The 27,367-nt window shown below is 58.4% G+C and overlaps 1 protein-coding gene across 1 annotated transcript; it reads left to right on the top strand.

Annotated features, from left to right (window-relative positions):
- Positions 1-1,206: 1,206 nt before the first annotated feature.
- Positions 1,207-26,943, top strand: B4GALNT4 (beta-1,4-N-acetyl-galactosaminyltransferase 4). The gene is made up of 20 exons (XM_040557752.1): positions 1,207-1,445; positions 11,670-11,782; positions 14,431-14,538; positions 14,934-15,029; positions 15,336-15,426; positions 15,779-15,879; positions 16,607-16,674; positions 16,993-17,071; positions 18,770-18,836; positions 20,486-20,629; positions 20,898-21,007; positions 21,335-21,435; positions 21,664-21,746; positions 22,469-23,669; positions 24,449-24,756; positions 25,113-25,266; positions 25,417-25,489; positions 25,595-25,748; positions 26,081-26,207; positions 26,430-26,943. Exons 1-20 carry the CDS (start codon positions 1,295-1,297, stop codon positions 26,542-26,544), a joined length of 3,444 nt encoding a protein of 1,147 aa, XP_040413686.1. The 5' UTR covers positions 1,207-1,294; the 3' UTR covers positions 26,545-26,943.
- The last annotated feature ends 424 nt before the right edge of the window (positions 26,944-27,367 follow it).

Raw genomic sequence — 27,367 nt, 5'->3', positions numbered from 1 at the left:
CTGCAGGAGCTGCCGGTAGGTGGCAGTGGGACCGCGCGGGGCTGGGACTGGGACAAGGATAGGGATGGGGATGGGGATGGGATGGGGATGGGATGGGATGGGATGGGATGGGGATGGAGATGGGGTTGGGATGAGATGGGGACGGGATGGGGATGGGGATGGAGATGGGATGGGATGGGATGGGATGGGATGGGATGGGATGGGATGGGATGGGGATGGAGATGGGGTTGGGATGAGATGGGGACGGGATGGGGATGGGGATGGAGATGGGGATGGAATGAGGATGGGATGGGGATGGGGACGGGATGGAGATGGGGACGGGATGGGATGGGATGGGATGGGATAGGGACGGGGACAGAGATGGAATGGGACGGGGATGGGGATGGGATGGGATGGGATGGGATGGGGATGGAGATGGGGTTGGGATGAGGATGGGATGGGGATGGGGATGGGGATGGGGATGGGGTCAGGGGTGGAATGGGATGGGGATGGAGATGGGGATGGAATGAGGATGGGATGGGGATGGGGACGGGATGGGATGGGATGGGATGGGATAGGGACGGGGACAGAGATGGAATGGGACGGGGACGGGGATGGGATGGGGATGGGGATGGGGACAGAGATGGAATGGGATGGGGACGGGCTGGGGCTGGTGCCCATGTCCCGTCCTCCCCCACTATTCCTTCCCCCACCCCCGGGCTCCCCCCGCCCCTCCGCAGCCGCGCAGGCCGTACCACCCCACGGCGGGGGGGGGATCCGCGACCCCCGGGGGTCTGCCCAGCCGGAGCCCCCATCCCGATCCCCCCTCCCCTCGGCTCCTTCCCCCCTCCCCACCATCTCCCCCCCCCCCTCCCCGCGCGGTGCCAGGGACAGGCACGGCCAAGCCGCCCCCCCCCCCGTCCCCCCATGGCCTCTCCCCCGGCCCCCCACCCCCCGCCCCCTCTGCTCACCCATTGGCCGAGCCGCGGGCCGCGCGGGCTGCGATTGGCCGGCGGCGCCGTCGCTCAGCCGTGGCGCCCCCTCCCAGCGTTCCCACGGCCGCCCCATTCATCCCCCGCCCGCCGGTCCCGGCGCCACGGGGCGGCGGCGATGCTCCGGGGGGCCGGGGGCTGCCGAGCCCCGCCGCCGCCGCCGCCCCTGCCCCGCTGCCGGCCCCTAGCGGCGGCCGGGGGCCCGAGGGGCCGGGGCTAGGCGGCGGCGGGGGGCTGGGGGCGGTGGGCGGCTGGCGGGGGGGCGACACCGGTGGGAGGAAGAGGAGGAGGAGGAGGAGGGGGGGCGGCGGCGGCGGGCGGTGATGCCGCGGCTCCCGGTGAAGAAGATCCGCAAGCAGCTGAAGCTGCTGCTGCTGCTGGCGCTGCTCACCTTCGCCGTCTGGTTCACCTACCTCCACATCAGCCTGGTGCGCCAGGGGCGCGCCCTCCGCATCCCCTTCGCCTACGGCAGAGGTAATCCCCCCATCCCTCGGGACCCCCGCCTCGAGACCCCCGGGACCCCTCCCTTGGGATCACAGGGACCCCCCGGTGGGCGTTGACCCCCCTCCCCGGTGTCTCCCCTCTTGCCCCATCCATCCCATATTTCCCCTACAGGCGGTGTCACCTCCATCCATAGCCCTGCACCCTCGGGAGGGAGCCGAGGAGTCCTCGGGGCTTTTATTATTATTATTAATATTATTTATTTTCATTTTATTATTATTTTCCATTTTTTTATTATTATTTATTTTATTATTTTTTAAATTTATTACTCTGTTATTTTCTTTTCTTGAGGGTTTCCCACCTCTTTTCCCAGCCATTTGCTTCTTCGTGCTAACAAAAGAAAGCTGTCCATAAACCCGGGGGCACCCAGGCAGTGATGCAGGTCCCCGTCCCCAGAGCATCCCCATCCCCTCCGTGGGGACCCCCCTAGAAACCCCCAAACCCCTCTCCTACCTGGGAAGGGATGTGGAAGGCTGCAGCATGACTAGCCCTGAGGGCCCGGTGCTGTGGTCCCCCAAAAGCTTAGCCCCAGGGGAGCGGCTGGGCGAGGGGCTTCACGCTGATGGACCCCCAGCTTTCCGCCTTGCAGACCTCGTTGGGCTGTTTGCCTGGTGTGAAACTGCACGAAATATTTGACAGGTGGGCCAAAACTTGAGTTTGAAATGTTTCTGATGGGCTTGCAGGAAGAACCTGTCTCCCATTTTATTTATTTATTTATTTATTTTTAGTGCTTTGTACCCTAAAATCATGGGAAAGGAATGAGGAGTTGGTGCTCGTAGAGGGGAGGAATGACTTTTCTGAGCAGATTGAGGCTGGTGAAGTCTCTCAGCTGCTAAACCCAAAGTTTCTGACTGCAGGAGCAGCATGATCCTGCAGATTTTCAAGCCCCACCGGTGCAATCGGGATAACGCCAATAAGAGGAGCAGGAAATGAGATTTGCTTGGGCATCATCTCCGAGGAGCACTTGCAGGGAGCGCTGCTTGTTTTCTTTTTTCTGCTGCAGGATCGTGCTTATCAGGAAACCCCCAAATTACAGAAGTCTAACCCCAAAGAGGCTGCCTGGGAGCCTTTTTAGGGCAGAAAAAGTCCTCTTTCGGGACTGGCAGATGGTGCGGGATGGCAAGCCTGGCTGTCCGTCCGTTGTAGTCCCTCTGGGTGAGGTTTTCCTCCTCTCCGAGGAGGATGCTCAGAGCAAAAGCACGTTCCCTGGCTGTGTTTTAGGGGTGCTGAATCCGGTGGGTGCCTGCTCCTGCTCTCCCCCGCCACCTCCTGTATGTGCCCCGCATCCGTGCTGGCCCGTTACGGTGCTCGGGGGGCGAGGGGATGCTGTTTGCTGTAGCAGCGAGATGCATCGCCGTGCTCTGGCTCCCGGCAGAAAGCCCTGAAAAGACGAGCTCCCGGTGGGATCCTCATTTTGGGGGAGAAAGGTGGGGGAAAAAGAGCCTGGGGATCGCAGCGGGGGGAATGCTCTTAGGGCTGCGTAAGGAGAAATGGGTTTGAAGGTGCTGGGTGAGGACGGTGCTCTGGTGCTTTCTGCTGGGCTCTGGGCTTGTTCCACGCCGTGGTGTACGTGGTGGAGATTCAGACCCAGCATCTGGGGACGTGGCTGCCTAAAAGCTGGGGGAAAAACAGGTTTTGGCACGGCCGGTACCTGATCTTCTGAGCTTAAAGGTGTCCCCAGCCCCAGAGCCCGTGGGGATTTGGGGGACGCTTGTGTCTGGAGTGGGAGAGGTGGCTGGGAAGCTGTGACCAAGAGAACCAGGGGGTGCCCAAGACCTCTCAGCTTGCCTCAGAGGATGCTGCCTGGCTTGCGTCAGCCAGCAGGAGGTGCTTGGAAGGGTTAATTACTCATTAAACCAAGTGGCACTGAGCCCACAGGCTTTCTGGAAGCTGAAGGTGTGCGGCATGAGTCTTCCTGGCAGCTCTGTTGGGGGCAAGGTAGGGGTGGGCCAGGCCAAGAGGTATGCGTGGAGGGGGTCTGAGCATGGGGGGGTGGGATTTTTGGGGGGTTTGTGGGGTCCGGTGGCCTGGCAGGCACTCACACAAGGACCTGGAGCAGCGTGGTTGGGGACTTAGCTGGGAACCATGCTGGCATCATGTCCCTGATTAAAAAACAAAAAATATAAAAGAAATACCCCCTTTCTCCTTATCTCCCACAAGTAGATAATTACCCTTCTCTGCCTAATTTAACACACAGATTCCTCATCTGAAATAATGAGACCATTACAGTGTTATCCCGGCTGGAAACCGCACTGAGTCAATGGGGTGGAAATTCTTGCGTGCCAGGTGGAAAGGAAAAAAAATAAAATGGAAGAAAAGGGGAAGAACAGACGAAAAAAAAAATTACAGTAGACATTTAAAATAGCTCTTAGCAGGGGTGCTTGGCTGGTCCTGCTCCCTGGCTGCCACCTCGCTGGAGCAGTGATCGCATGCGCGGGGCTCTTGCTGGTGCCAAAGGAGCAGCAGATGTGCTGGGATCCTGGTTTCGGGAGGGTCCTGCGATGGGTGTGGGATATTTGTTGGAGGAGGGCGATGGCTCTATCCAAAGCCAAAATGGGGAGGAAAATCTAGCAGGGCTTTGTGCGGGGTGGCCTAGAGAACTCCCCCAAAATGCTGTGAGCAGAGGCAGTGCTGGTTTGGGGGGTGCTGAGATCATAAATCACAATGTTTTGGGTTGGAAGGGACCTTAAAGACCTGCTAGTCCAGCCCCCATGCTGTAGGCAGGGACACCTTCCACCAGACCGGGTTGCCCAAAGCCCTGTCCAACCCAACTTTGAGCTCTTCCAATGATGGAGCACCTAAAACTGCTCGGGGCAGCCTGCTCAGTGCCTCACCGCCCTCAGAGTGAAGGATTTCTTTCTTACCTCCAGTCTAAATCTACAATTTAAAACCCTCATCCTATCCATCTTTCTTAAGAGCTCCCTTTAAGTATGGAAAGGCTGCAACGAGTCTCCCCGGAGCCTTCTCTTTACCGGGCTGAGCATGCCCAGCACTCTCAACCCTTTTTCATAGAGGAGGTGTTCCAGCTTGCTCTGAAAACTCCATTCCTCTTGTGCTGGCACGGGCTGGGTGCAGTGCTGCAGGACCTTGCACTTGGCCTTGCTGAACCTCACGAGCTGCCCAGCTGCTGGCTGAGCTGCCCTGGACCTTCTCGGGCCCTGCTGGATGCCGGAGCAATTCCCACCTCCATCCAAAACGCTGAAGTGGGGAGCGCTGTGCTTCTCCGGGAGGAGCTGTGAGCATCGCTGCCTGCACACCCCGTCCTCGCCTGTTCCCCTAGGGACAGCAGGAAGGAGTGAATTCGGGCTGACGTGCAGCATCCCGAGCACATCTTGTTGGTTCACATGCTTTTTTTTTTTTTTTAATTGGAAGGCTGGCACGCTTGTGAAGCTGGGCGGCTTTATTCCTTTCTTCAGAGGTGCAGGTAGGGGAGAGGATTAGAAAGAGCCCTTTGAAAAGGCTCGGTCGCCCTTGTGGAAGGGCAGCGGTGCTCACGGGGAGGCTGAGCGCGGCGGATGGCAGCAGCTGTCCCCAGAGCCGCTGTCTTACCCTCCGTGCTATCCCCTGGGCCTCCCCCGGGGAGCCCTTTCCCTCCTCATGGCGGCCCCACTGCCCTGAATCGGCTCTTTGTAACCGCTCCTGCCCTGCCAAGAGCTGCTGGAAGGGGAGGAGGAGGAGGCAGGCAGACAAGTGAGTCCTGTCCTTGGGAGGCAGGGGCTGTCTCGGAGCTTTGGGGCTGGAAAACGAGCTGGCGTGTGGCTCGGAAACGTGGCAGCGCAGCTCTGAGCTGCCCTGGGCACCTCTGCCCTGGCTGAGCACTGAGCTGCTCCTTAAAACGGGGTGGGGACAACTGCAAGGCTTGGTAATTAAGTGAAATGATGGGCTACACCTAATTAATCCAAACAGTCCTCCTGCTTCCCCTTTGTGATGTCTGGGAGGGGGCTAAGAGCTCACGTTTCTGGCTCCTGCCTCAGCAGAAATCCCAGAGCTGTCAGGGACAGGGGGCTCAGCATCCCCTCTGCATCCTGAGCCGCGACAGGTGATGCTCCTTTAGGGTGCCTTTTATCCTCTAAAGGGTCCTTTAAAGGATATATAGATAGATATATAAAGGATATCCTCTACAGGGTCCCCGGTGCGGGTACCCTGAGTAGGTCAGACCCCAAATGAGGGGGGGAGGAACTGGTGCCCAGTGCCCAGCTGGGTTGGGATGTGATGCAGAGGGTGCCGGAGCACTGTCGGAGCGTCCCTGTAGCTCTGCAGGGTCCTGGTCCTCCCCAGCACCGTTTTGCACAGCAGGGGAGGTGCATCACCTCTTCCAACAGCTTGAGTTCTCTTAAAAAACTGGAGGAAAAAAAAAAAGACATTAAAGAACCCAACAAAAAATACTCCTCAGTCTCTTTAATGTGGGCTTTTGCTAAAAATGAATTTCTTGCTGTTTTGTTCATCTCCAGGCTTCGTTTGAAGTCTCTTTTTGCCGTGGGGCTGGTGATGCTGGGGTCACCATCCATCTCCTCTGTGTCTGCCCCTAGCCCTGCTGTGGGATGTGGGGAAGCTGCTGCGTCCCCAGCCTGGCCACCAGCCCGGCAGCCCCCTCTGTGCCCTCTCAAGTTTAATTTAAAAGCCAAGCAAAGGTTCAAAAGCACCCAAGGCTGCTGGAAGTTCCTGGGGGAGGACGGGGAGGACATAACACAGGCGCCGGCCACCGTGAGGTGCTTTGGGGCTGGTGTCAAATGAAATGAAACGGGAGGATGGAGACTGACAGGGGTGCAGGGAGGTGGGAGCTGGGGAGCTCTGGGTGCCCAGAAGGATTTGGGGCCAAGCATGGGGATGTGGGGCTGCCTGTTTGAGGCGTTGATGTTTTGGAGCCCGATGAGCTCCAAGAAACCACCGATCAGCAGAGGAAGGTGCTGCAGGTCCATCCCGTTACCATCTCCCGTGGCACGAGCGAAGCTGCCGGGAGCAGTGGTGTCAGGGGAGATATCCCTGCCCGGCCACTGGTCTGTGTCCCTCCTTGGGATGCCACATGTGGTCCTCTGCCTCGTCCCAACCTCCCGGACAGATGCACCGATGGTTTTTGTGGCCTTGAGAGGAGTTTGCAGTATCGACTCTGGCTGCCTGGTTGTAATCGCTCGGCAGCCCGTCGGTGGGGGAAGCTCGCGCTGCTGGCTGCTGACTCAGAGGCTGCATGACGGCGATGAGCACCGAGCTGTTGGTAATTATCCGCTGGGATGGCACCTTGGGGTGGCCAGGCTCCCTCTGGAGAGGGGTGACGGGGCTGGGAGAGCTTTGTGCCTGTCCCTTCCTGAGCTCGGGGAGCTCAAAAGCACCCTAAAAATTCCGAGGTCAGCACACAGCCTCTGGAGGAGAAAAGGACGTGCGCAGATCTCGCCGAGGCGTTTCAGCCTCACAAGATGGGAGGTCAGGTACCGAGCGTACCCAAAACCTGGCCCTCAGCAGATGCTCCTGCATCTCACCCCATCACCGGGATGCCAAGGAGCAGCAAACCCAGGGCTTGGGTTTCTGTAAGCAGTAAAGCTCCGTCTGTAGCCTTGGTTAGACCGCAGGGCCGGGCTTTGACGGGGTTGTTACATCTCCGTCCTGATGTTCCACGCTTTTTTTGTGCGTGAGTTGAGCTGCTGCCTCTCTGCATCTCTTCGCCAGGAGGGTCAGGCTGTAAGGATGCAGCTCTGAAGACACCGAGATGGTTTTGCAACTGGTGCAGCCCAGTCTGCCGATATTTCGGGGGCAGGTGGTGGAGGTGCTGCCGGTGGTTGGCTTGGAGTAAGATCCAGCTTGCTTTAGCATCTCCAGTTCGGTAGAAAGAGGAAGACAAGAGCAGATGCTTGCCTCTGGGGAGATTTCTCGGTCGGGAGCACCGAGCAACATCTCTCCATCCCCGTTTGCATCACTCCGCTCGTGGTTTGCTCATTGGGGCAGCTGAAACATCCTGCAGCAGCCTGCACTGCTAGTGCTGCTGGCTTTTTGGGGGGGCAACCAAACCCCAAATCCCTCTGTGCCCCCCTGTAGGTGCTGTGGAGCCTGGGAAACCAAACTCTGGAGGCTCTGTGGTGGCATTTACAAATTGAGTTCTGTTTTTAGCACAAGATTTTGGGGGGCTTCAGTGCAAATTCGATATCTTGCTTGACCGTCCTCATTTCCCAGCTCTTCCTGGCCCCAAACACCTCACCTGTATCTTCACCAGCACCTTGCAGGTGGGCTGGTGCAGGGCCCTGCTAGGAGGGGACGAGCAGCGAGAGGAGCAACCAGGCAAAGGCTCAGGGGGAACGTGATGGCAAATAACCCATTTGTGCCCCAAATCCCACCTGGTTGATGTGCTTGGAAATTTGGTGCTGGGCTTTTCGTCTTGCTGGCAGCACCCAGTCGGGGTTTGCTTTGGGGAAGGGAGAGGAGAGGGGATGCTCCTCCCCGTACAGCAGCATCTCCTAGGAGCCTTTTATCCTCGCTGCTGCCTCTGGGCTTTGCTGCGGAGTGGGGCCAGGAGCCGAACAATGAGGCTCGCCAGTGCCTTTGTCCCCTCTTTGGGGCTGGGCTTCCAGCACCCTCTGCTTTGGAGGCGAGGGCTGCTCTTCTGTTCTTTCTTGGCGTTGCCTGGGGATGCTGATAATGACAGCAGGGTGCTGGGAGGAGGGAGACGGCTTGCACGAGCCTGGCTGGGTCTGGAGGAGAGGTGGGGAGGGTTTTACATCCATCCCTGATTTTACATCCAGTGGGGTGGCGCGTGCCTGGTTGCGAACCCTTTGGCAGCATCTCCCATCCGTGCGAGGGACACGGGAAGAGCTGGAGGGGTGGGACGGGGAGCTCGGCTTGCTGGGTTTGGGGACAGGCAGCTCAGCTCGCTGGCTTCACATGCTTCACATTTATCCCCAGAGACTCCTCTGGGTGGGCAAGAGCAGAGTGAGCTCTCAGCACCGCCTTGGGAACGATTAGGGAGAAAGCATCACTGAGGGGCATCTCCCCCCGATTTGGCAGGGTTGGCCTCGAATCAAGGCAGCAGGAGAAATCCCAGCTCCAGAGCCTGCCCGAAGAAAGGGGCTGTGTTCGGGGCGAGCCAGCCGCGTGCCGCCGGCGGAGCAGGAGGGGAAGAGGAAGGCAGGAATTCGCAGCTTGAAAGGGCCTCTGTGCGCCGCGGTCCTGGCTGGCTGGAGCGGCACGGAGCGGGTTTGTGTGGCTGCGGTTGTGGAAAACCAGAGGTCTGGCTCATTCCTCGGGGACAGGCCTTTGCTCCTGTGCTGACGGGCTCCGTCTCGGGGAGCCTTTTCCTTCCCAACCCATTGCTGGCTGGTACGAGATGCTGGCCTTTCCCTCCCTTTCTCAAGGGGGGGTGCTCATTTTCAGTTCCCACATGCTGCAGCCAGGCTGATTAGCACTTATTTTTTGGGCCAAAGCCTGTCCTTGACTTTCCTACCCAATATTTGAATTGCTGAAGAACAAACATTGTCGCGGAAACCTTTTTCCATGGCTTTGCTGGCGCTTTTCCTCCTCCTGGGATGCGGCCACCTCTCTGAGCACACGCTTGCCTCCCTATCCTTGCTAAGAAGAGAGGGTTTTGCTGAAAGCATGCAGGCGCAATTAACCCTGCCCTAATGAATTTGTAGCGGCAGGGCTGGGATATGAGTGAATTCATTGGCAAGAGCATCTCTTGCTGTGGTGTTCCTGTAGAGGACTGTAAGGCTGGGGGATGTAGGAGCAGCAGCACCTCCTGCTCCACGGCTGTCTTGCTGGGGGAGGTGATGATGGTGTGCTTGGGGACCGACCTCACCCTGGCTGGTTTTGCATGGCTAAAATTGAATTTTTGCATCTCAGACTCTGCTTTGCGTGGGGTAGAGGCAGGTGCCTGCCTCCGTGTGGTGACTCCTCTTTCACTGCGTGCATTTCTGCTAACCTCGCTCCAATTTCCCCAATACCGCATATACCGGACCCAAAACTGGGGGCAGCATCTGTGCAGTGAATGGAAGGCCACAGCCACATGCCTCCGTGTCCTGCAGCCTGGGATGCTGCTAGCTCAGGTCTTCCCGGAGAGGATGTATGGGAACGGGGAGGGTCTGCAGAGCTGGAGCCGGTCCCATTCGCCCCCGCGACGCTCCCCTTCTCAACCTCGATGGGGTCGCAGGAGGAACGATGCGTGTCTAAAGACGTGGGAGGGAGGCAGGGAGCTGCCAGGAGAAAGCCGAAGCTGCCAGGGCTGAATAATGGCTGAGAGCAGAATAAGGGGGCTTTAGAGCTTAATTTCCTGTTCCCGCGCTGCGCTAGGGACGGGATTTGTGCCGCCATCTCCAAGGAGACATGGGCTGCGCGGCCGCCTGAATGCTAATGGCATCGGGTAGGGACAAGCCCCCCGGGGCTGCTAGACGAGGGGATGGAGAGTGGGGGGCATCTCGGTGCCCCCCACCCCACTCCTCCTGCTGTCCGTGGGGACCTGTCACTAGTTGTGGTGTTTTAGGCTCCCCGAGGGGTTTTCTCACTGGGGTGCGGGGTTGTTGGTAAGGGGGGACCCCGCTGTGGTCATCAGGGGGCTGCCGTGCTGGTTTTGGGGTCCTCCGTGCTTGTTTAAAAGTTTCGCAGGCATCCATCTGTTGTGGTGAGCGAAGGGGGTTTGCCGCCCCTCCCAGAGATAGCTAATACAGTTTTCAAGTCTGCTCTGTTATTTTGGGGGAAGCAGATTATTTTCACACTGCAAAGCGAGGGCGTTTTAATGTGAACCCTCCCTGGCAGCCAAAGAAGATCAGTGCAAGCTGCAGAGGGGAGCCTGTAGGCTGGCACTAATTATCGCAGCACCCGGTAACGAAGCCATCTGCAGTGGGTCCCTGAGCTCCCTCGGTGGGTGTAGGATCCCTTCTTCCCCTTTAGCGGGCAGGAAGACATATTTGGAGAGATTTTTTGGGGGGAAAAGGTGGTCAGTGTGGTGAGGTCAGAGGTGTGGGATGCCCCAGGAGAGCTGGGGACCAGTGGGAGGAGGGCTGGGACCTGTCCTTGTCCCATGCACAGCCCATGGGGCAGGCTGGGCTGGTTTCTCTCTGGTTACATCAGAGCACTGGGACGTGGGTTGAGTCCTAAACTAAGTAAATTTGCAGATGATGCTAAATTAAGAAGAGCTGTTGGTTCCCTTGAGGGTAGGGAGGCCCTACAGAGAGAGCTGGATAGATGGGAGCATCCCACCCGGGATGCGTGCATAGGCTGTGTGAAGTTCTAGGCTCCATGATGTGAGAAGGGTATAAAAATATTAGTGTGCCCAAAGGAGGGCAGCAAAGGTGCTGAAAGGCCCAGAGGGCACGGCTTATGAGGAGCAGCTGAGGATGCTTGTTTGGTTCAGCTTGGAGAAGAGGAGACCCCCTGGCTGCCCGCCATGTCCTCATGGTGGGGAGTGCAGAGGGGGTGCTGATCTCTTTTCTCTGGTGGTGGGATGCGAAGGGATTGCTTGAAGCTACATCAGAGGAGGTTTCAACTGGGTATTAGGAAAAGGGTCCTCACTGAGAGAGTGGTCAAGCACCAGAACAGGCTGCCCATAGACATGATCATGGCCCCAGGCATGCTGGTGTTCAAGAAGCATTTGGGCAATGCTCCTAGATGGCTTGACTCTTTGGTTGCCTTGTGGAGTCAGGATTTGGCCTTGATGATCTTCGTGGGTACCTCCCACCTCAGGATATTCTGCGATTTTAGTTTCCACGCCATGCTTGGATTGAGTCTAATTCATGGCAGAGCTCAGTGCTGTCCCCAGCGCTGGACAGACAGCCGAGGTCCCGCGGGAGCTTATCCTGTCTCTTACGTCAAAGGGCTGTGAGAGGAGTAATTAAACCTGATGCTGGCGAGCCACCGCAAGCTGCTTAGGACGAATGCAACAAAGGGAATTACAGCCAGAACCCGCCTCACTGTCACCCCGTCCATCCCGGCCCCAGGGTGAGGAGGTGGCTCCAGGAAAGGCCCAGGAGCATCTTGTGGTGATGGGGTCGTAGAATGGCTCTGGTTGGAAGGGACCTCAAAGATCACCCAGTTCCAACCCCCTGCCATGGGCAGGGATGCCACCCACTAGATCAGGTTGCCCAGGGCCTCGTCCAACCTGGCCTTGAACACCTCCAGGGATGGGGCATCCACAGCCTCTCAGGGCGAAGGATGCCAGAGGGATCTGGGATGAGGGGGGTGGCCGTGGTCCCGCTCACCAGTTCCCTGTTGGTGTTGCAGATGGTGAGCGGCTGGCGGAGGTGACGGACCCTGGCAGGCGGCCGGCATCAGCCCAGGCATTGGCACGGCGGGGGAAGGCCGAGGACTCCAGCGAGAGCCGTGAGGAGGAGCAGGTGGTAACGGGAGCTGTAACGTGTCTGAGGTGGGGTGGGACCGGCCGAGATCCCTGGCCCGAGTCTGGTGCCTCAACACCTGGCCAAGTAGAGCAGGGGGCTCCGAGTCTGGAGTAGGCCCAAGGATGGAGAGGACACAACCTCTCTGGTTCTGTTGGACACCTCTCGTGGTGGAAAATAAATTCCCTAACACGCTCCCGCGAAGCTTTCAGCATTGCAACCTGTGCCTGTTGTCTCTTGCCCTGTCTGAGAAGTCTGGCGTCCTCTACGTACTGTTACGTAGGTGTCGAGGGCAATAAGGTCCTGCTTCACTGGGCAAGGCCACCCTCCCCTGTGTCCTGTGTGTCTTGGTAACCTCCTCTTGGCTCAGTCCTGTTTGTCAACGTCTGTCTCGTACTGGAGAGCCCCAGCCTGGACCCAGTGGCCCAGGTGTGGTCTCACCTTGCTAACAGGAGGCACTTGACATCTGTGCCGTGAGGACACCCTGCTGTCCTCTGTTCACCTGGTTGTCACCAGGCCCCTGGGAGCTTTCCAGCCAGCTGGCTGTGGTGGGAGCTGCCTCCATGTGTGGCAGTGGGCCGGCACTGCTGCTCTGGGAGACAGCACTTGGCTGTAGAGCAGGGTGAGCTCGCTCTTCACCCCCTGCCCCGTTGCACATGGTCCTAGAACCACAGAATGGTTTGGGTTGGAAGGCACCTTAAAACCCAGCTGGTTCCAACCCCCTGCCATGGACAGAGACACCCCCCACCAGACCAGGCTGCCCCTAGCCCCATCCAGCCTGGCCTTGAACACCTCCAGGGATGGGGCATCAACAGCTTCTCTGGGCAGATGATGTTGCTCTTCCCCTATCCACCAATACTGTAACGCCATGGTAGGAGGCCACCAGCTTTGTCAGGCATGATCTGCCCTTAGTGAAGCCACGTGGGCTGTCACCTCCTTATTTTCGCTGGTCCTTAGCACAGTTTCCAGGAGGATCTTCTCCATGATCTTGCCAGGCACAGAGGTGAGCCTGACCAGCCTGTAGCTCCCTGGGTCTTCCTTCTTTCCTTTTTTTTAAAAATGAGGGTTATGTTTCCCAAAACTCTTCCAGTCAGTGGGAACTGACAGTGAGAGTGGTGACAGTGAGCCGCGCTCCCCCCAGTGCTTTTCACTCTGCACCTGCCATCGCAAGGGCCCTCGGAGGAGATGCCAGCATCCCTGTCCTCCTCTCACTGCAGGCTCTCCCTGCATTTCTCCCCCCTGGAGGATGCTCTCTGCCTGCTGCTGCCTTCTTGTCACACTGCTCAGCCTCCTGCCTGCTTTCCTCTTGCTCGGGGGCCCCAGGCAGGCAGCCCTGGTCCTGTTGTGGTTCTCGGGATGGGGACAGCAAGCCCCGTTGCTTACCAAAAGAGCAGCCCTTCGCTGTGTGGCAAAGATGCTTCAGAGCAGGTTGGATGCCTGGAGAGGCATCGAAGAGGCTCCCTGAATCCGGAGCAACAGCTGCAGCTTAAACGCAAAGATGGGAAACTTTACTCCCACTGTGCTCCAAGCGTGTGCCAGGCATTGGTGTGGATCTTGCTGTTGGCACCACCGATCCTTTAGTTTTGCTCTTTTTTTTTTTTTTTTTAATTTTGCTGTTTTCCCTGCCCCTGTGTGCAGGACACCCTGGCCCCGATGCTGGGGTGTTCTGGTGAGGCTGCTCTGTAATTGCATCCTGGCTTTCCCAGGGAGCATGATTACGCCTCCTCCCTAATAATGCCTTCCAAGGTCATCGTTCCCCTCCTCCGGGACGGTAATGAGCTCATTTAGGCAAAGTTTGCTAATTATTTCCTTGGCGCTGCACATCTTAACGGGCTGGGTTTTGCCGGCACTGCGGTTCTGGAGCGGGCTCGCTGCTGCTTTTGGGGACGCTTGGCTCCTCTTTTGGGGGGGGATGACACTGTCTTTCCGTCCCCATCCAAGTCCACGGGGGACTGTGAGTCCTCTGGGGTCAGGCAGCCTCAGAGTGACCACACAGCGTGTCCCTGCTCGGAGGGCACTGGGGCTGAAGTGTGAGGTTTTGGCCCCGTGTCGCTCATCCCTTCCCATCCTTCCTTGTCTCGGGCTCACCTGCTTGCTCTGGCCTCTGCCGGTGTTAGTGCAGGGGAAGCTCCAAAAGCACACGGCTCTTCTGTGCCACTTTTTCGGCAAGTGACTGTTCCCCTAATCCCTTCTAAATTATGAGACCCGAGTGATGGGATTAACCTAATCCCCCTTAAAGGAAGAGGGGAGCAGGGAGGCGCAGACACACAGATTGCATTATTGCCCAGGCTTCTGCTCTTTTGGAAACAAAGCCCCAGATGCTCCCTTTCCAGGAGCCTGTAGGACCGGCCAAGTGTTTTGGATGAACAGAAAGCGTGCTGTTTAGGAGCAGGAGCACTTTCGACAGAGGATGGGAAATGCATTTAGCTGGAACATTTTTGAAGCCCTGCTCCCTGGGACACCTCGCCAATATGTTTTTGTGCTGGGGTGCCCTGCTTTCCTTTGCATTTATCCTGGAAAGCTTTTCCCTTGGTTTGGAAATGCTTGACATCCCAAATGAGACATTTATGTGTAGGGGGGCCTCCTTCTGCAGCAGACTGGTCCCGATGCCCTGCGTCTCTCACCTCCCTCTCCTGCTTCCTTGGCAGGACGGACAGGATTTGGATGGCTGGCTTTCCAGGGGCTCGTGGTCCGACCGAGCTGCCAGGCACCCCAAACTCAACCTGACCAAGCAGGCTTTGCCCTGGGATGAACAGGTATGCAGGCAGGAGGTGATGGTGGAGGGGAAGCACAGCCACAACCCTGCTGTCCAGGGATGTGGTAGCATCACGTGGTCCCCTCCACCCAGCCTTCTGGTGCCAGTGGGATGGGTGATGATGGGGACGAGCTTTTGCTGTCATACCCATAAGGGAATCAGCCCTTGTATGAGCTTGCCTGGGAGCCAAAGGATGCCCTTGCAGCAGCAGGAGGAGGATTATCTGCTGGGATTTGGTGCTGTGACCGTGGGGCTGGCACAGGGATGGGGATCAGCCTTTCTCTTGGTTGTTAGCATGGGTGACGGCCCCGTCCACATTTCAGCCTTCCCTGATGCTGTCCTGGGGAGGTGCCCCACTTACCTCCCCCCCTCTTCCCCGGCACTCTCATCCCACAGTACAAAGGGAAGGCAAACCTGCACGTCTTCGAAGACTGGTGCGGAGGAGCCGTGAGGCACCTGAGGAAGAACCTCCATTTTCCGCTCTTTCCCCATGTGAGTCCCGGACCCAAAGGTGGTGGGTGGGAGGGGGGGGGTTGCTCGTCCCTCTCTGGGCGCTTCTTCATCTCCCCTTGCTGTGAGCTTGGCCCTTCCCCGAGACCTTAGCCTTCAGGTTTTGGGTCCTGTTCAGGCAGGTCATTTCCATTGGAGACAGCCGAGCTCCAGAGCCGAGATGGAGGGATCTGGGTGGCGATGGGACCGCCGTGTCCCCTCTGGTTTTAGGGGTACAAGACCCCAGGAGGACAAGGGGCGGGTGGTGTTGGTGCAAGGCATGAACCATGGGTGCTTTTGCATCCCCAGACCCGCACCACAGTGAAGAAGCTGGCCGTGTCGCCCAAGTGGAAGAACTACGGGCTGAGGATTTTTGGCTACATCCACCCCTTCAAGGATGGTGAGTGATGGAGCTCGGCCTCTTCTCCCCCTGCTGTGATGTGGAGAAGCTGCCTCCTTCCCCTCTTCTTGGACCACATAAGGACAGAAGGGGAGGACAGAAGAGAGTCCCAAATCCCCTGGCTTGCCCCTTTGGGGCAAAGATCCTTTTCTGTGGTTGTTTTGAATGGAGACAAAGCCCTGGTCCCACCCAGGAGAGCACAGCGTGGGGTCTGGGGCAGCCTGTTGCCTCTGTCCATCCATCCCTCTGTTTCCCTGGGTCACAAGGAGAAGCTGTCACCTTCAGCCACCCGGCCCAGGCTGCCAGGACTGCTGTATCCCTCCGTGGTGACCTTCTCCTCCGCTCTCCCCAGGGGATTTCCAGTTTTCCGTGGCATCAGATGACAACTCGGAGTTCTGGCTCAGCTCTGACGAGAGCCCGTCCAACTCCCGGCTGGCTGCGTTTGTGGGCAAGGTGCGCACCGTTGTCCTCGGGGTTAGCTTGCACCAGGGATGCTCGAGCTCCTGCTGAGGGCGTCTCCTCCCTTGGGGTGCCTCTCGTTTCCAGCATGCTAATACCCTGCCTGACTGTGCTGTGGGGATCCCCAGTACTCAGTTAATGGTGTCTTGAACCCATAGGCACCGTCCCCACCACAAAATCTCCCTTTGATGAGTCCCTCTGCTGCAGCAGCTCTTAAAAGAGCAAGCAGAGTTCGTGGGTGACTTTGTCAGAGGCAGCTTCTCCTGCTGCTTCGTCCTCCTGGGAAATGCCAGGCCATCTTAGCCAGGCCAGGCCTCCCATCTCTGCCCCTGGCCAGGCTCAAGTTTGGCTTCTGAAGTATCATCTGCTCCTTGGTCACATCTTAGTTGTAGCTACCAAAGCTCATGTCCCAGGATAGGGGATCGGCTGCTCCTGGATTTTCTTGGTAAACTGGACACCCTGTGGTCTGTCCCCACACCTATGTGCCTTTGGGATCTTGCTGATCATGGCTGATGGCAAGCTCCTGTGCCAGGAGTGCCACATGCCGGGGGGACAGGGGGACCCTGGGGTAGAGTCCTCTGTCCTCCTTCCTGAGGAGCTTTTCTGCAGCGTGGCACAGTGCCTGGTGGAGGCGGAGGATTGCTCCTTGCCGCCTGTCTGAATTTGGGCTTGTGCCTGCTTGGCCCAGCGGTTCTCACACGCTCCTTTTTCCTTCCCCCAGCTGGGCACCGAGTGGACGGCCCCGGGGGAGTTCACCAAGTTCAGCTCGCAGGTCTCCAAGCCTCTGCGGTAAGCTGCGCCATGACCCTGACCAGCTTTTCCTCCACAGTCCCTTCCCCCAAAAAAACAACACTCGCCCAGGGCTCAGATGTGTTGGGCACTACGAGGTGGGGACCAGTTCTTATAAGGCTTCTCCACGGTCGAGTTGGGCAGCAGATATCCTGCTCACTGTGCCTTTCTCCCCACCCCAAGAAGTTTAGCCACATGTGAGCAAGGCAGAGGCAGTTTCCAGAGAGCTCCTCTGGCGCTGAGGGTCCAGGGGCTCCCCATCGTGCTGGAAGCAGTAACAGGCATATTTCCTAAACAGCCTTTTCTCCTCTTATGCAGCCTCATGTCGTCCAGGCGCTACTACTTCGAGCTGCTCCATAAGCAAGACGACCGAGGTTCGGACCACGTGGAGGTTGGGGTGAGTAAATGCTCCCTGTGCTCCTCCTCCCAGGTTTACTTCATCGCGTCATCAAAGCCATTAACGGGGCTTCTCCTGGTGTGCCTTCAAGTGCTTTATCCCGAAACAAAGCCAGGATTTCTCCTTGGTTTGGAGCAGAGTTGGGACTCGCTCACCCGGGCTGTTCCTACACAGCATGCTTTTCTCGCACCTTGTCCGATCCTTGCGTGTCGACGGCTTTTAGGGACCTAAAGACCCTGTCATCCCCCATTTGTGCCCCTGGACCTCCTGTAATGGATGCTAACAGAGTGACTCTGCTCTGGGCTGCAGTGGTGGTCAGACACCAGCGCTGCACAACCAGTCCCATCCCCTCCCCTTCCCTCTTGCTCTGTACAGAAGAGAATTGGGAAAAGGAGGAAATGTCCCTTTTTGGGGGAGCCCAGACCGTGGGTAAGATCGGGACAGCCACAGGTCCAATCCAGGACTGTCTGTGACTGTCACCTCGAGCTGTCAGCCCACCTTGTTACCTTGGGTCTCTTTTTTTCTTCCCACCCTCTTTTCAGAGATACCAGGAGCTTCAAATCTGAACTTGCCTGCCTTGCCTGCGCTGCCCTGAAGCATACATCTCAGGAGCTCGGGCTTTTTTTTTTTTTGGGAGGGGAAGATGTCAGCTCTTTCGCCAAGGTTTCCTTTCTCCCAAACAGCCATTAATCACTGCAGTCAGACTTGTGCCAGCAAAGCATCGGGGAGAGAGGCTGACAACTCCCCTTCCTCGCCTCTCTCCTCCTCATCTCTCAACCTCACCCTCCGAGGGCTCCGGTCCCAGTGCATCCAGCGCTGATAAGATCTGGATTTCTGATGTGAAAAACAAATGGGGGGTGGGGAAGGCATTTTTTGCTGGAGGGAGGGAAGCCTCGCAGATGGTTGCAAAGAAACAACAACAAAAAAGGACCCTAATGCATCTCTCCCTGGGGGTGCTTAAAGGCTTGTCTGGACAAAGGCTCGCATCCATCTGAAGGCATGCTTTTAACATGTAGTCACATTGGTGCAGGCAGCTGGGAAGACCCTCGTAAGTCAATGCAAACTTGACGTACCCCAGATCAGCTTAAGCTGCATTCAAACGAGTCATGAAGAAGGCAGCAGGAATTTGCAGTGGGTTGCTTCGTGACCTGCTTTGGACTGTGCTGGTTTCCTGCAGTGGCTGGTGTGGGTTGTGGTCCTCACCACCGGCGTTTTGCAGCCCTGGGGAGAGACAGAGGAAGGAGAATGTGTTTTGGGGCTCGGTGTATTTTAGGGCTTTGGTCACGGTCTTGATCCTTGACGTTGTCCCTGCCCTGCCAAGGCACTGCCCACATTTGTGCTGCCCCTGTGATGTTGTTGATGCTGGTGAAGAGGCTGCTGCTGAAGCAGGGCTGGATCTATCCTGCCTGGCCTGGAAGGACCACAAATAACTGGAATATGTGGCAGTCCCAGCCAGCAGGTAGCATGAGCCCCTCTGTCCCACCTCTGGGAGCCTTGTCCTCTCCAGCCACCCACGGAATAAGCCCAGACCACCTTGGGTTAAGGCAGGAGATGGGTCTGGACCTGTGTAGGGTCAGCCCTACCTCTCCTTCCACCCCTGCAGGGTTGGGGCTGGGAACGATGCAGAAGAATTCCTGAGAGCTGAGGGTGGATGAGGGCCCGTCCTCCCACTGATCCTCCCTGTCCTTCTTTTCCTAGTGGCGAGTTTTCCTTCCCAGCTTGAAGTTCGAGGTGATCGACTCCTCCTACATCTCTCTGTACACAGGTAAGGACCACCCGGGACCTCCCTAGGCACCCCATCGCTCTGTGGCCCGCCCAAAAACGGGATGTTGGAGGTGACACACCATGGAAACGCAGCTCCCGTGGCTGCTGCACTTCAGCCTTCACCCTCCTAAAGAGACCTGGTTCCTCGGCGAGCAGCTCAGCTCCTCGGCCCAGCCCTGAGTTATGAGGAGCTGTCATCTAGGTGGGGATGGATGGCGGGGGATTTAATTAAATCTATAGATCTTCTGCTTCCTGCCCCTTCCCCGGCCGGGCAGCAAGAAAGTGCTTGATAGATGGGTCCTGCACTCACCGTGCTTGGGAGCCGGTTATCAAACATGCCCTCGAAGGTTTCTGATGAGGCAACAGGACGGGCAGCGCACGGGGATCAGTGGGGAGAAGAGGGATGGAGGGGGCTGAGCTGCTGATGCCAGTGCCCAGGAGATGGATGAGGCTGAGATAAATCCCCCCCAGCCACTATCCGTCAGTGTTGGCACGCTCCTGCCTCCGAGCTCCCTTTGGAGCCCAGCAGCATCCCAGGGAAAAGCCAAGCCACGCAGGAGGTGCCTGTCCTTGGGGTTCCTCCAAAAGCTTTTCCCTTTCCCTTGCTCCAGCCTTTTCCAGGGGCTGCAGCCCGACCTCGGTTTGCTGCATGGGGACGTACGGGGAGCCCTGGGTCCGTTGATCCGAGGCGACGTGTCCCACATCTCCCCACACTCCACAGCGAAAAGCAGCGGTTGTGGTGCTGCTAGCTTCAGGACCTGCCTGTTGCCTCGCAGGGCGCCCTTGGGTGCTAGGGACAGGCAGCTCTGCGTGGGACTGAGGTGACCAGAGCACGGTGACCTCCCTTTGAGCACTCTGGGGGCTGCTTAATAGCCAAGGACAACGTGTCGCATGAATCCTTAAATAGAAGAAAGGGCAAAAACAAGCTCGCGTTGTGTTTACCTGCAGCTTGAAGGGGAACGGCGCTCGTGGCTTAATTCCCGTGTCCTTGGGAGCTGAAGCCTCTGCGTGCTGCCATCCCTTGTGTTTGTGGCGAGCGATGCTGTAATCAGAGCTGGGGCTCCCGGCTGAGATCAGCCGTACCCTGTCCCTCTGTGTCATTAGCTGATGTCAGTAATTATCAGGCTGATTAGTCACAGGGTCTGCAAGCCCGTGAGAGGGCTGAAGGAGCTGGGTTTGCACAGGTGCAGGCTCATCGGCTCCGCAGGAGCTGGGAATTTGTGGGGCGTGCTGTTCCCAGTGAGGACCACCATCAGTTTGGGGTCACAGAGCACGTGTGTGTGTGTGTGCGTGTGTCTCTTTTTGGGGGGCATGTCCCTTGCGTCCCTGCTGGGCAAGGGGGGACACGGGAACCGGTGCTGAGCAGTGGGGCTCAGCCAGGTTCCCCTCACAGTCACAGGGGGGTCCCCAGGGCTCCCCTCTCCCCCCAGACCCGTCTCCCACACTGTGTCCTGGGTGAACAAATGGGGACAGGAGGGGGAATCCCCAATCCCCTGAGCCTTCCAGGTGGGATGGGGACAGAGGCTGGGATGTGCCGCCTTGGAGGGTGCTCCCGGCTCCCTAGGGATGGTGGGACAGTGCTTGGAGGCTGGAGGGCGAGCCCTGAGGTGGGCGCCTGTGGGGTCCAGCCTCTGCCCTTGCTCCCCGCAGATGAGTCGTCCCTGAAGATGAACCACGTGGAGCACATCCCACAGTCCCTGGCCAGCCACAGCGGGAGCTACCTCTGGGAGGCGCAGCAGGACGAGCATGGGGCTGACATGCTGAAGCCCGACCCGAGGGACACCTTCTTCCTCAGTAAGTGCCTGGGACCGGGTCTGTGCACTGCTCCGTGACTTCTTAGGTCCCTTCCAACCCAAACCATCCTGTGATTCAACGAAAAAGGCAGGACCTGGCTGCCCCAGGTACCTAGAGCATGTTCCCTGCCTTCTGCCCGTCTTGAAGGTGAAGGACAGCTCTACAGGGAGCGATTTGGGATGGTCTGGGCTACAAACTGTAATGTGGGAGGGGGTTGCAGGGGTGGAAGAGCACAGGCTGGGGCTGAGCTGCAGCTGCCTCTCTTCAGCCCCTGCGATAGAGCCATCCCGAGTGGAGAACGTGCTGGTGCCCTGTGCCTACAGCCCCACCTACGTGGTGAAGGACTTCCCCATCGCCCGCTACCAGGGCCTGCAATTCGTAAGTGTCTCCCCACAACGCCTGCGGGAGGAACGGGGTCACGCTCCCATGGGATGCCTGCCAAAGGTCCTGCCCTCGTTTCGGGGTTTGGCTTGGCAGGGCCGTGTCCACCTGGTTAAACGCCAGGAGCCGTCCCCGGCTGGAGGGTCAGGCTGAGCTTCCCCCTCTTGACCTGAGGGGGTCCGAGATGAGCACCCCACGGTGTGTTTATGGTGCTGGGATGGAGCTGAGGTCTCCTGGCTGTTGGGGTGCCCCCCACCCGTCCCCCACATCCTCAGAGTGAGCCCACCCTGCGCAGGGGTGACGGCCGTGTGCTCGGCTCCCCAGGTCTACCTCTCGTTCGTGTACCCCAACGACTTTACACGCCTCACTCACATGGAGACCGAGAACAAGTGCTTCTATCGGGAGTCCCCGCTCTACCTGGAGAAGTAAGTGTCGGGGCGCGACCCCGAGCCCTGTCCTCAGCAAAGGGCCACCTCCATCTCGTGGGCTCCTGGGCTGGGTTTGGGGTCCCAGCTCCCATCCCAGAGTCGGGCTGTGGTTGGGGACGTTCCCCCATGCACTCGTGTGTGTGTGTGCGAGGCAGCACGCGCCCGCCCACCCGCGAGCACCCCTCCCTTATCTGCAGGACCTCATCTTTCATCTCTGTCTCTCAGGTTTGGTTTTTATAAGTACATGAAGATGGATGAGGAAGAGGAGGACCCACGCCAGCGAGCGTTTCTCTTCCTCAGCCCAGACAGTGAGTCATGCCTGCCCGCTGGCAGCTTTCGGGCATCTATCAGCAGCTTGGCACGGGGCTGAGGACCTGGCATCCTGACCCACCGGCCCACCTGCTGCGAGAGGCAACGTATTGGGATGCCTCCGGTGATGTGCTGCTGCTGGGGGCTCGGGGATTCACCCTCCCTGCTTTTTGAAGCTGCATCTCCCAGGCTGAAAGCAGCTGTGGCTGCAGCATCTGTAAGAGGAGACCAGCGTGGTTTTTCCCTCTCTTGTCCTGCAAGCCCACTATTTAATTGTCTGATTGCTCTGCCTCTCCTCTCCAATCGAGCTGTTATTAGCGTCACCCAGGTTTGATTCAGCATTGGGTTGGTCTCTCCGAGCTGGGCCCGGTGTGGACTTTGGGGATGCCTGTGCAGGCAGGGATTCCTGGGGAGAAGCCAGGCTTTTTCAGAGCCTTCCCTGCTCTTGGTGCAGGCTAGGTTTGCTCCCAGGTGAGATGGGAGTAGTGCCAGGATTTGGAGGGGTTAATTAGCCGAGGTTTGGAGGGGTTAATTAGCAGAATTTCTCACCCCTGTTCTTGGCGTGCATCACTCAGCACCTGCCACCTCAGTCTCCCTCACCTCGGGGCAGTTTTCAGGTTTATCCTCCTTAGGGAGACGAGCTTTGCCTGCTTGTCTTGAGCCATCGTGCTGCAGAATGGCCTGAACCCTCTGGGTATTTACCTCTGGCTTTGCTTCCTAGATTTTCTTGAGGACGATGAGGAGGAGCAGGATGGAGCAGACAGCCCTGAGCCTACCGACCCACCTCCTGAAGCCAAGAAAAACCTCGAGCCGGTAACCAGAGCCAAAAAGAAGGAGATCCTGCCGATCACCAAGGATTATGGGGACGAGCTGGAGTACTACAGCTTTCGCCACAAGCGGGACCAGGTGCAGGAGGAGGCAGGCATGGGAAGGTGGAGCATGCCCCTGGCTACCCCCAGCCCTGCAGCCACCCCCGAGGGTCCCCATGGCTATGGGGCTACAGGACCCATGCAGGAGCGAGTCAACGGGAGGATGCTCCAGTGGCTACCCCAGGAGCCCAGCAAGGGCAAGGAAGATGAGCTAGGGCTGCTGGCATCCTCCAAGCATGCTGGGGCCCTGAGCCTCCAACCCCACTTCTCTGTTCCTATCTTTGGTGGAAGAGCCAAAACACCAGGTCCCAACAAGCCCATGGTGTCCAAGAAGGACAAAAAACCCCGGAAAACCCAGGAGAAGGTGTACGTGACCAGGCTGCAGATGGGCAAGCGCAAAACCCCTGCCCAGGAGCCTGTCTTCCCCGGCATCTTCCTTTACCCAAAGCCTCTGAAGAAAGTGCACCTTCACTCCAGGACCCCTCAGAGACATCCCATCACCTCCGGCAAGCTCCGAGCCGTCCCCGGTCACCGGACCCCTTGGCTCTTGAGCAACATCTCCAAAGAAAGAGATGCGGCCAGGAGGAAGAGCACGTGGATGGGAAGCAGGAGGTGGGAGCGGGTGAACAAATGGGAAGAACTGGGGGCCGAGGGGATCTTCAGCCGGGAGACCCGCGAGGACACGACTGCTGCCCCGGGCAGGGTGGCTGCCACCACCGATTACAACTCCTCCGAGGTGGGGACGAGGGTGACATCCTTTCTGAAGATGTCGGAGCTGACGGCGTCCCAGCAGGAGGGAAAGGGCCAGGAGGAGGAGGAAGAGGAGGAGGTCTCGGACTACAGCTACGAGACGGCAGAGCTGCCGCAGAGCTGGCTGGAGGACTCCATCAACTGGCAGAGGACGTTCAGCGTCAGCTCGGTGGACTTCGAGCTCCTGCGCTCCGACTGGAACGACCTGCGCTGCAATGTCTCGGGCAACCTGCAGCTGAGCGAGAGCGAGGTGGTCGACGTGGTGGCCCAGTACATGGAGAAGCTCAATGAGAAGAACGGCGGGTAGGGAGGCAGCAGGGTGTGGGCGGGAGGTGGGGGTCCTGCCTTTTTGCCCCCGTTGGCTTTTTGGGACCGAGGGATCCTGACATTGGGTTAGAATCATAGGGGTTGGAAGGGACCTCGGAAGATCATCGGGCCCAACCTCTGGGGAGGGAAAAAGGAGCCTAGACAAGATTGCCTGACACCCTTTCCAGTCACATCTTGAAAACCTCCGGTGGTGGGGATGCTACCATGTCCCTGGGCAGGTTGTTCCAGCGAGTGGTTGTTCTCACTGTAAAAAAAAAAATAAATTGGCTTATATCAAGACAGAACCTCTCCTGGTGCAGCTTGTGTCTGCTGTACCTTGTCTTGATGTGGCTCCTAGGGAAGAGCCTTGGTCCTCCTCGTAGCTGCCCTTTAAGAACTGGAATACTGTGATGAGGTCCCCCCCCGAGCCTTTTCTTCCCCAGGGTGAACAGACCCAACTCCTTCAGACTTTGCTCAGGTTCTTTAGCCTGAGTAAGTCATTGCTCAGCATCCTCTGAGTGCAAACTGCTGGCCCATCTTACAGTCCACCTATCCAGTCTGTGTTTTGGCAGTTTGTCTAGTAGAAGGCTGTGGGAAACAGCATCAAATGCATTGCTGAAGTCCAGGTAAACAATACCCACTGCTTCCCACGTGGACAGACACATTACTGAGTTGTAGAAGGTGGTTAGGTTATACCAGGTTCAGCCCAGCCCCTCAAGCACGGGGAGCAGAGCTCGTGGCAGTGGTGGCTTCAGCTGCTTCTCCTCTCCCTGCAGCATCTACACCCTTCTGAGGATCGTCAACGTGGAGAAGCGCCGGGACACAGCCCGAGGGAACCGCTACCTGCTGGAGCTGGAGCTGGCGGAGCGGGGCCAGCGCACGGTGCGGCTCTCTGAGTACGTCTATGTCCTCCTGCACCATGGCAAGCAGGATGACAGTGCCGAGACCAACCCTGAGGGGCCAGCCCTGGGGGTCACCGAGCCCCAGCCCAGCACCTGGAGCATCTTGTATGGCAAACCCATCCTGTGCCAGCCTCTGCAGCTCAGCTGGAAGCAGGACATCATGGTGCACTTCGTGGTACCTGGTAGGTAACGGCAGGACGTGGCTCTTCGGGGTGTCTGTTGTTCCTGCTGCCCACTGCATCCTCCAGGCTGGCCCAAGGCTCTGCTGGCAGCCAAGAGGGTATGAACTGTGGCTTGCAGCACACACTGTGTTGGGCAGAGGGGTGTAGGGACATCCCCATGACCATGGTAGTGCCAAGCATCTTTTCTGGGGTCTTGGGCAACCACTGAGCAGGGCTGTCTCAGGAGGCCAGGTCCACAGTGATGCTGAGGTTATCTGATCTCATGAGATGGGGTGCTGGTGTGGTTGGGCGTGCTCTTGGGACTTTCATTGCTGGGATCCCGAGGTCTGAGAGACTTCTGTGGCTGTGCCTGGCAGTGAAGAACCAAGCGCGCTGGGTCCAGCAGTTCATCTCGGACATGGCCGGTCTGTACGAGGCTACGAAGGACGCCAACTTCAACGTCATCCTGGTGGACTTTGACAGTGATGACATGGACGTTGAGAAAGCCCTGCAGGATGCCAAGCTGCCCCGGTAACCTACCCCAAAGACCCCTGAACCCCATCCACATCCCACTATGGTCCTCACAAGGCTCACAGGGCCAATCCTCTCTGCTATTCTCAGTCCCTCTCGCTTTTGTCCCCTTCCACCACCAATGCTGACTGCCCCGGTCTCTCTCCGCAGCTACCAGTACCTGCGGCGCATGGGCAACTTCGAGCGCTCGGCCGGGCTGCAGGCTGGTGTGGACATGGTTGAGGTGAGCTGTGGGTAGGAACCACTGCTCCCCTCGCTTGTGGCTTCTGGTGGGGCTTGGGGCTGTTTGTCCGCAAACCTTGTGGCCGCGTCTTGTCCCCTCCTGCAGGACGGGCACAGCATCGTGTTCCTGTGTGACCTGCACATCCACTTCCCTGCCAACATCCTGGACAGCATCCGGAAGCACTGCGTGGAGGGGAAGCTGGCCTACGCGCCCATCGTCATGAGGCTGAGCTGCGGCAGCTCCCCACGGGAGCCCAACGGTGAGTGGTGTCCTAGGCACTGCCCCCTGCGTGCCCAAGCATCGCTGTGGTGTCGGGTTTGGGTTACAGTCGTGCTCGGTCACGCGAGAGGATGAGTGTGGTCTGCTTTGGTGAGACGGGCTTTGAGCCCAAGGGTGCTCCAAAAACTGTGGTGTCACCCTGTGAACCAGCCACAGCAGGAGGTGGCAGTGATGGGGGCAGACCCGTGGTGGAAAGGGATGGCTGAAAGGGGGGTTTGGGATGGGGTGCTCCCATGGCTGGGCCTCTGGCAGTAGGGAGCACCCGAGGGTGATGTTTTGGCGGGGCGGGGGTCCCGCTGCTCTCCCCCGCAGGTTACTGGGAGGTGAATGGCTTTGGCCTCTTCGGCATCTACAAGTCAGACTTTGACCGCGTCGGAGGGATGAACACGGAGGAGTTCAGGGACCGTTGGGGCGGGGAGGACTGGGAGCTCCTGGACAGGTGAGGATGGGGGCACCGGGACCTCTGAACCCTCCCCCGTGGGCATGGCTGGCCTCCGCTCTGCTTTGGGCCCTTCCCATTGTCAGGTTGTGTCACCTGCGCCTTCGAGCCACCTCCGAGGGGGTGTTCGGCTTCCCAAGGCCACGACCTGGCTTTGGGGCGCCCCCAGCTGTGTCCGTGCCCTCCTTTTCCCTGAGCGTTTGTCCCTCTGTCCGGCTGTAGGGTCCTTCAGAGCGGGCTGGAGGTGGAGCGCCTACGTCTCAGGAACTTTTACCACTACTACCACTCCAAGCGCGGCATGTGGAACACCCGCAGCAAGAAGCCGCCCAAGGACTAGCGCCCCGAGCCCGTCCTGCAGCTGCCAGGCCCCACCAGAGGTCGGCCACCGCTGCCACCTGGCCGTCCCCAAACCCTGCCCATAGCCACCAGTGCTGGCACGGAGGGCGCTCGCTGCCACCAGGATCTCTAAACGAACCGCAGTTACTTTGGGGGGGTGATATGGGGAAGGGGGGGGTGGGCGAAAGCGGGCTCGTGGTTTTTTTCTTAAGGGTCTAATTTCTTAGTCAGAAATGAATTTATTAACTCATTAGCGCTGGGGCAACGGGCATCCTGCTGTCAGGAGGGGCGAAGCCTCTGGGCTGAGCCCTGGGGCTGTGCTGCGCCAGCGATGCTGGAGGTGGGAAAGAGGTACCCAAAAACATGGTACCCAAAAAAAAGGTACCCAAAAAAGGGTACCTGGAAAAACAGTACCCAAAAACGCGGTACCTAAGCTCGCAGGCAGTGCCGACTCTGCATCCCCCACAAAATGTCAGTGCCAAGCTTCTGTGGGGGGCTGCTGGAGCAGATACCTTCAGGGTGGGGGTCCAAGCCCAGTGGGGCTGCCTGTGCCCTCCCTTGGAACCCCAGAGGCAGGCTTGGAGGGGAGAAGGGGGCTCGGCTTTGCCCCCGCTGCTGTGGGCGGATGGGGCAGGGGCAGAGCCCCTTCCTGGACCCCCTCAAGCAGGACGAGCTGGCGATGCTTAGGCCCGGGAGGGGGGGCTGTGGGGGGTGAAAGGGCAGAGCCCGAAGCAGGTATTGGGAGCGGGGGAGAGCAAACAACGTTTCCAAGCTAATTTCTGTGAAATTATGAGGTAGGAAGCTGTTTTCAGGAAGTTCTGTCT

This window comes from Cygnus olor, chromosome 5, assembly GCF_009769625.2.
Source record: "Cygnus olor isolate bCygOlo1 chromosome 5, bCygOlo1.pri.v2, whole genome shotgun sequence".
Taxonomy (NCBI): domain Eukaryota; kingdom Metazoa; phylum Chordata; class Aves; order Anseriformes; family Anatidae; genus Cygnus; species Cygnus olor.
Note: the sequence above shows the minus strand (reverse complement) of the source record. Positions and strands in the feature narration are given on the sequence as shown.

Bases quoted from the DNA above. Each gene is read 5' to 3' on its own strand.
- B4GALNT4 (XM_040557752.1), top strand. From the start codon at position 1,295: ATGCCGCGGCTCCCGGTGAAGAAGATCCGCAAGCAGCTGAAGCTGCTG. The intron at 21,747-22,468 runs GTGAGTCATGCC...TTTGCTTCCTAG, and splicing joins TCTCTTCCTCAGCCCAGACA to ATTTTCTTGAGGACGATGAG. The intron at 26,208-26,429 runs GTGAGGATGGGG...GTCCGGCTGTAG, and splicing joins GACTGGGAGCTCCTGGACAG to GGTCCTTCAGAGCGGGCTGG.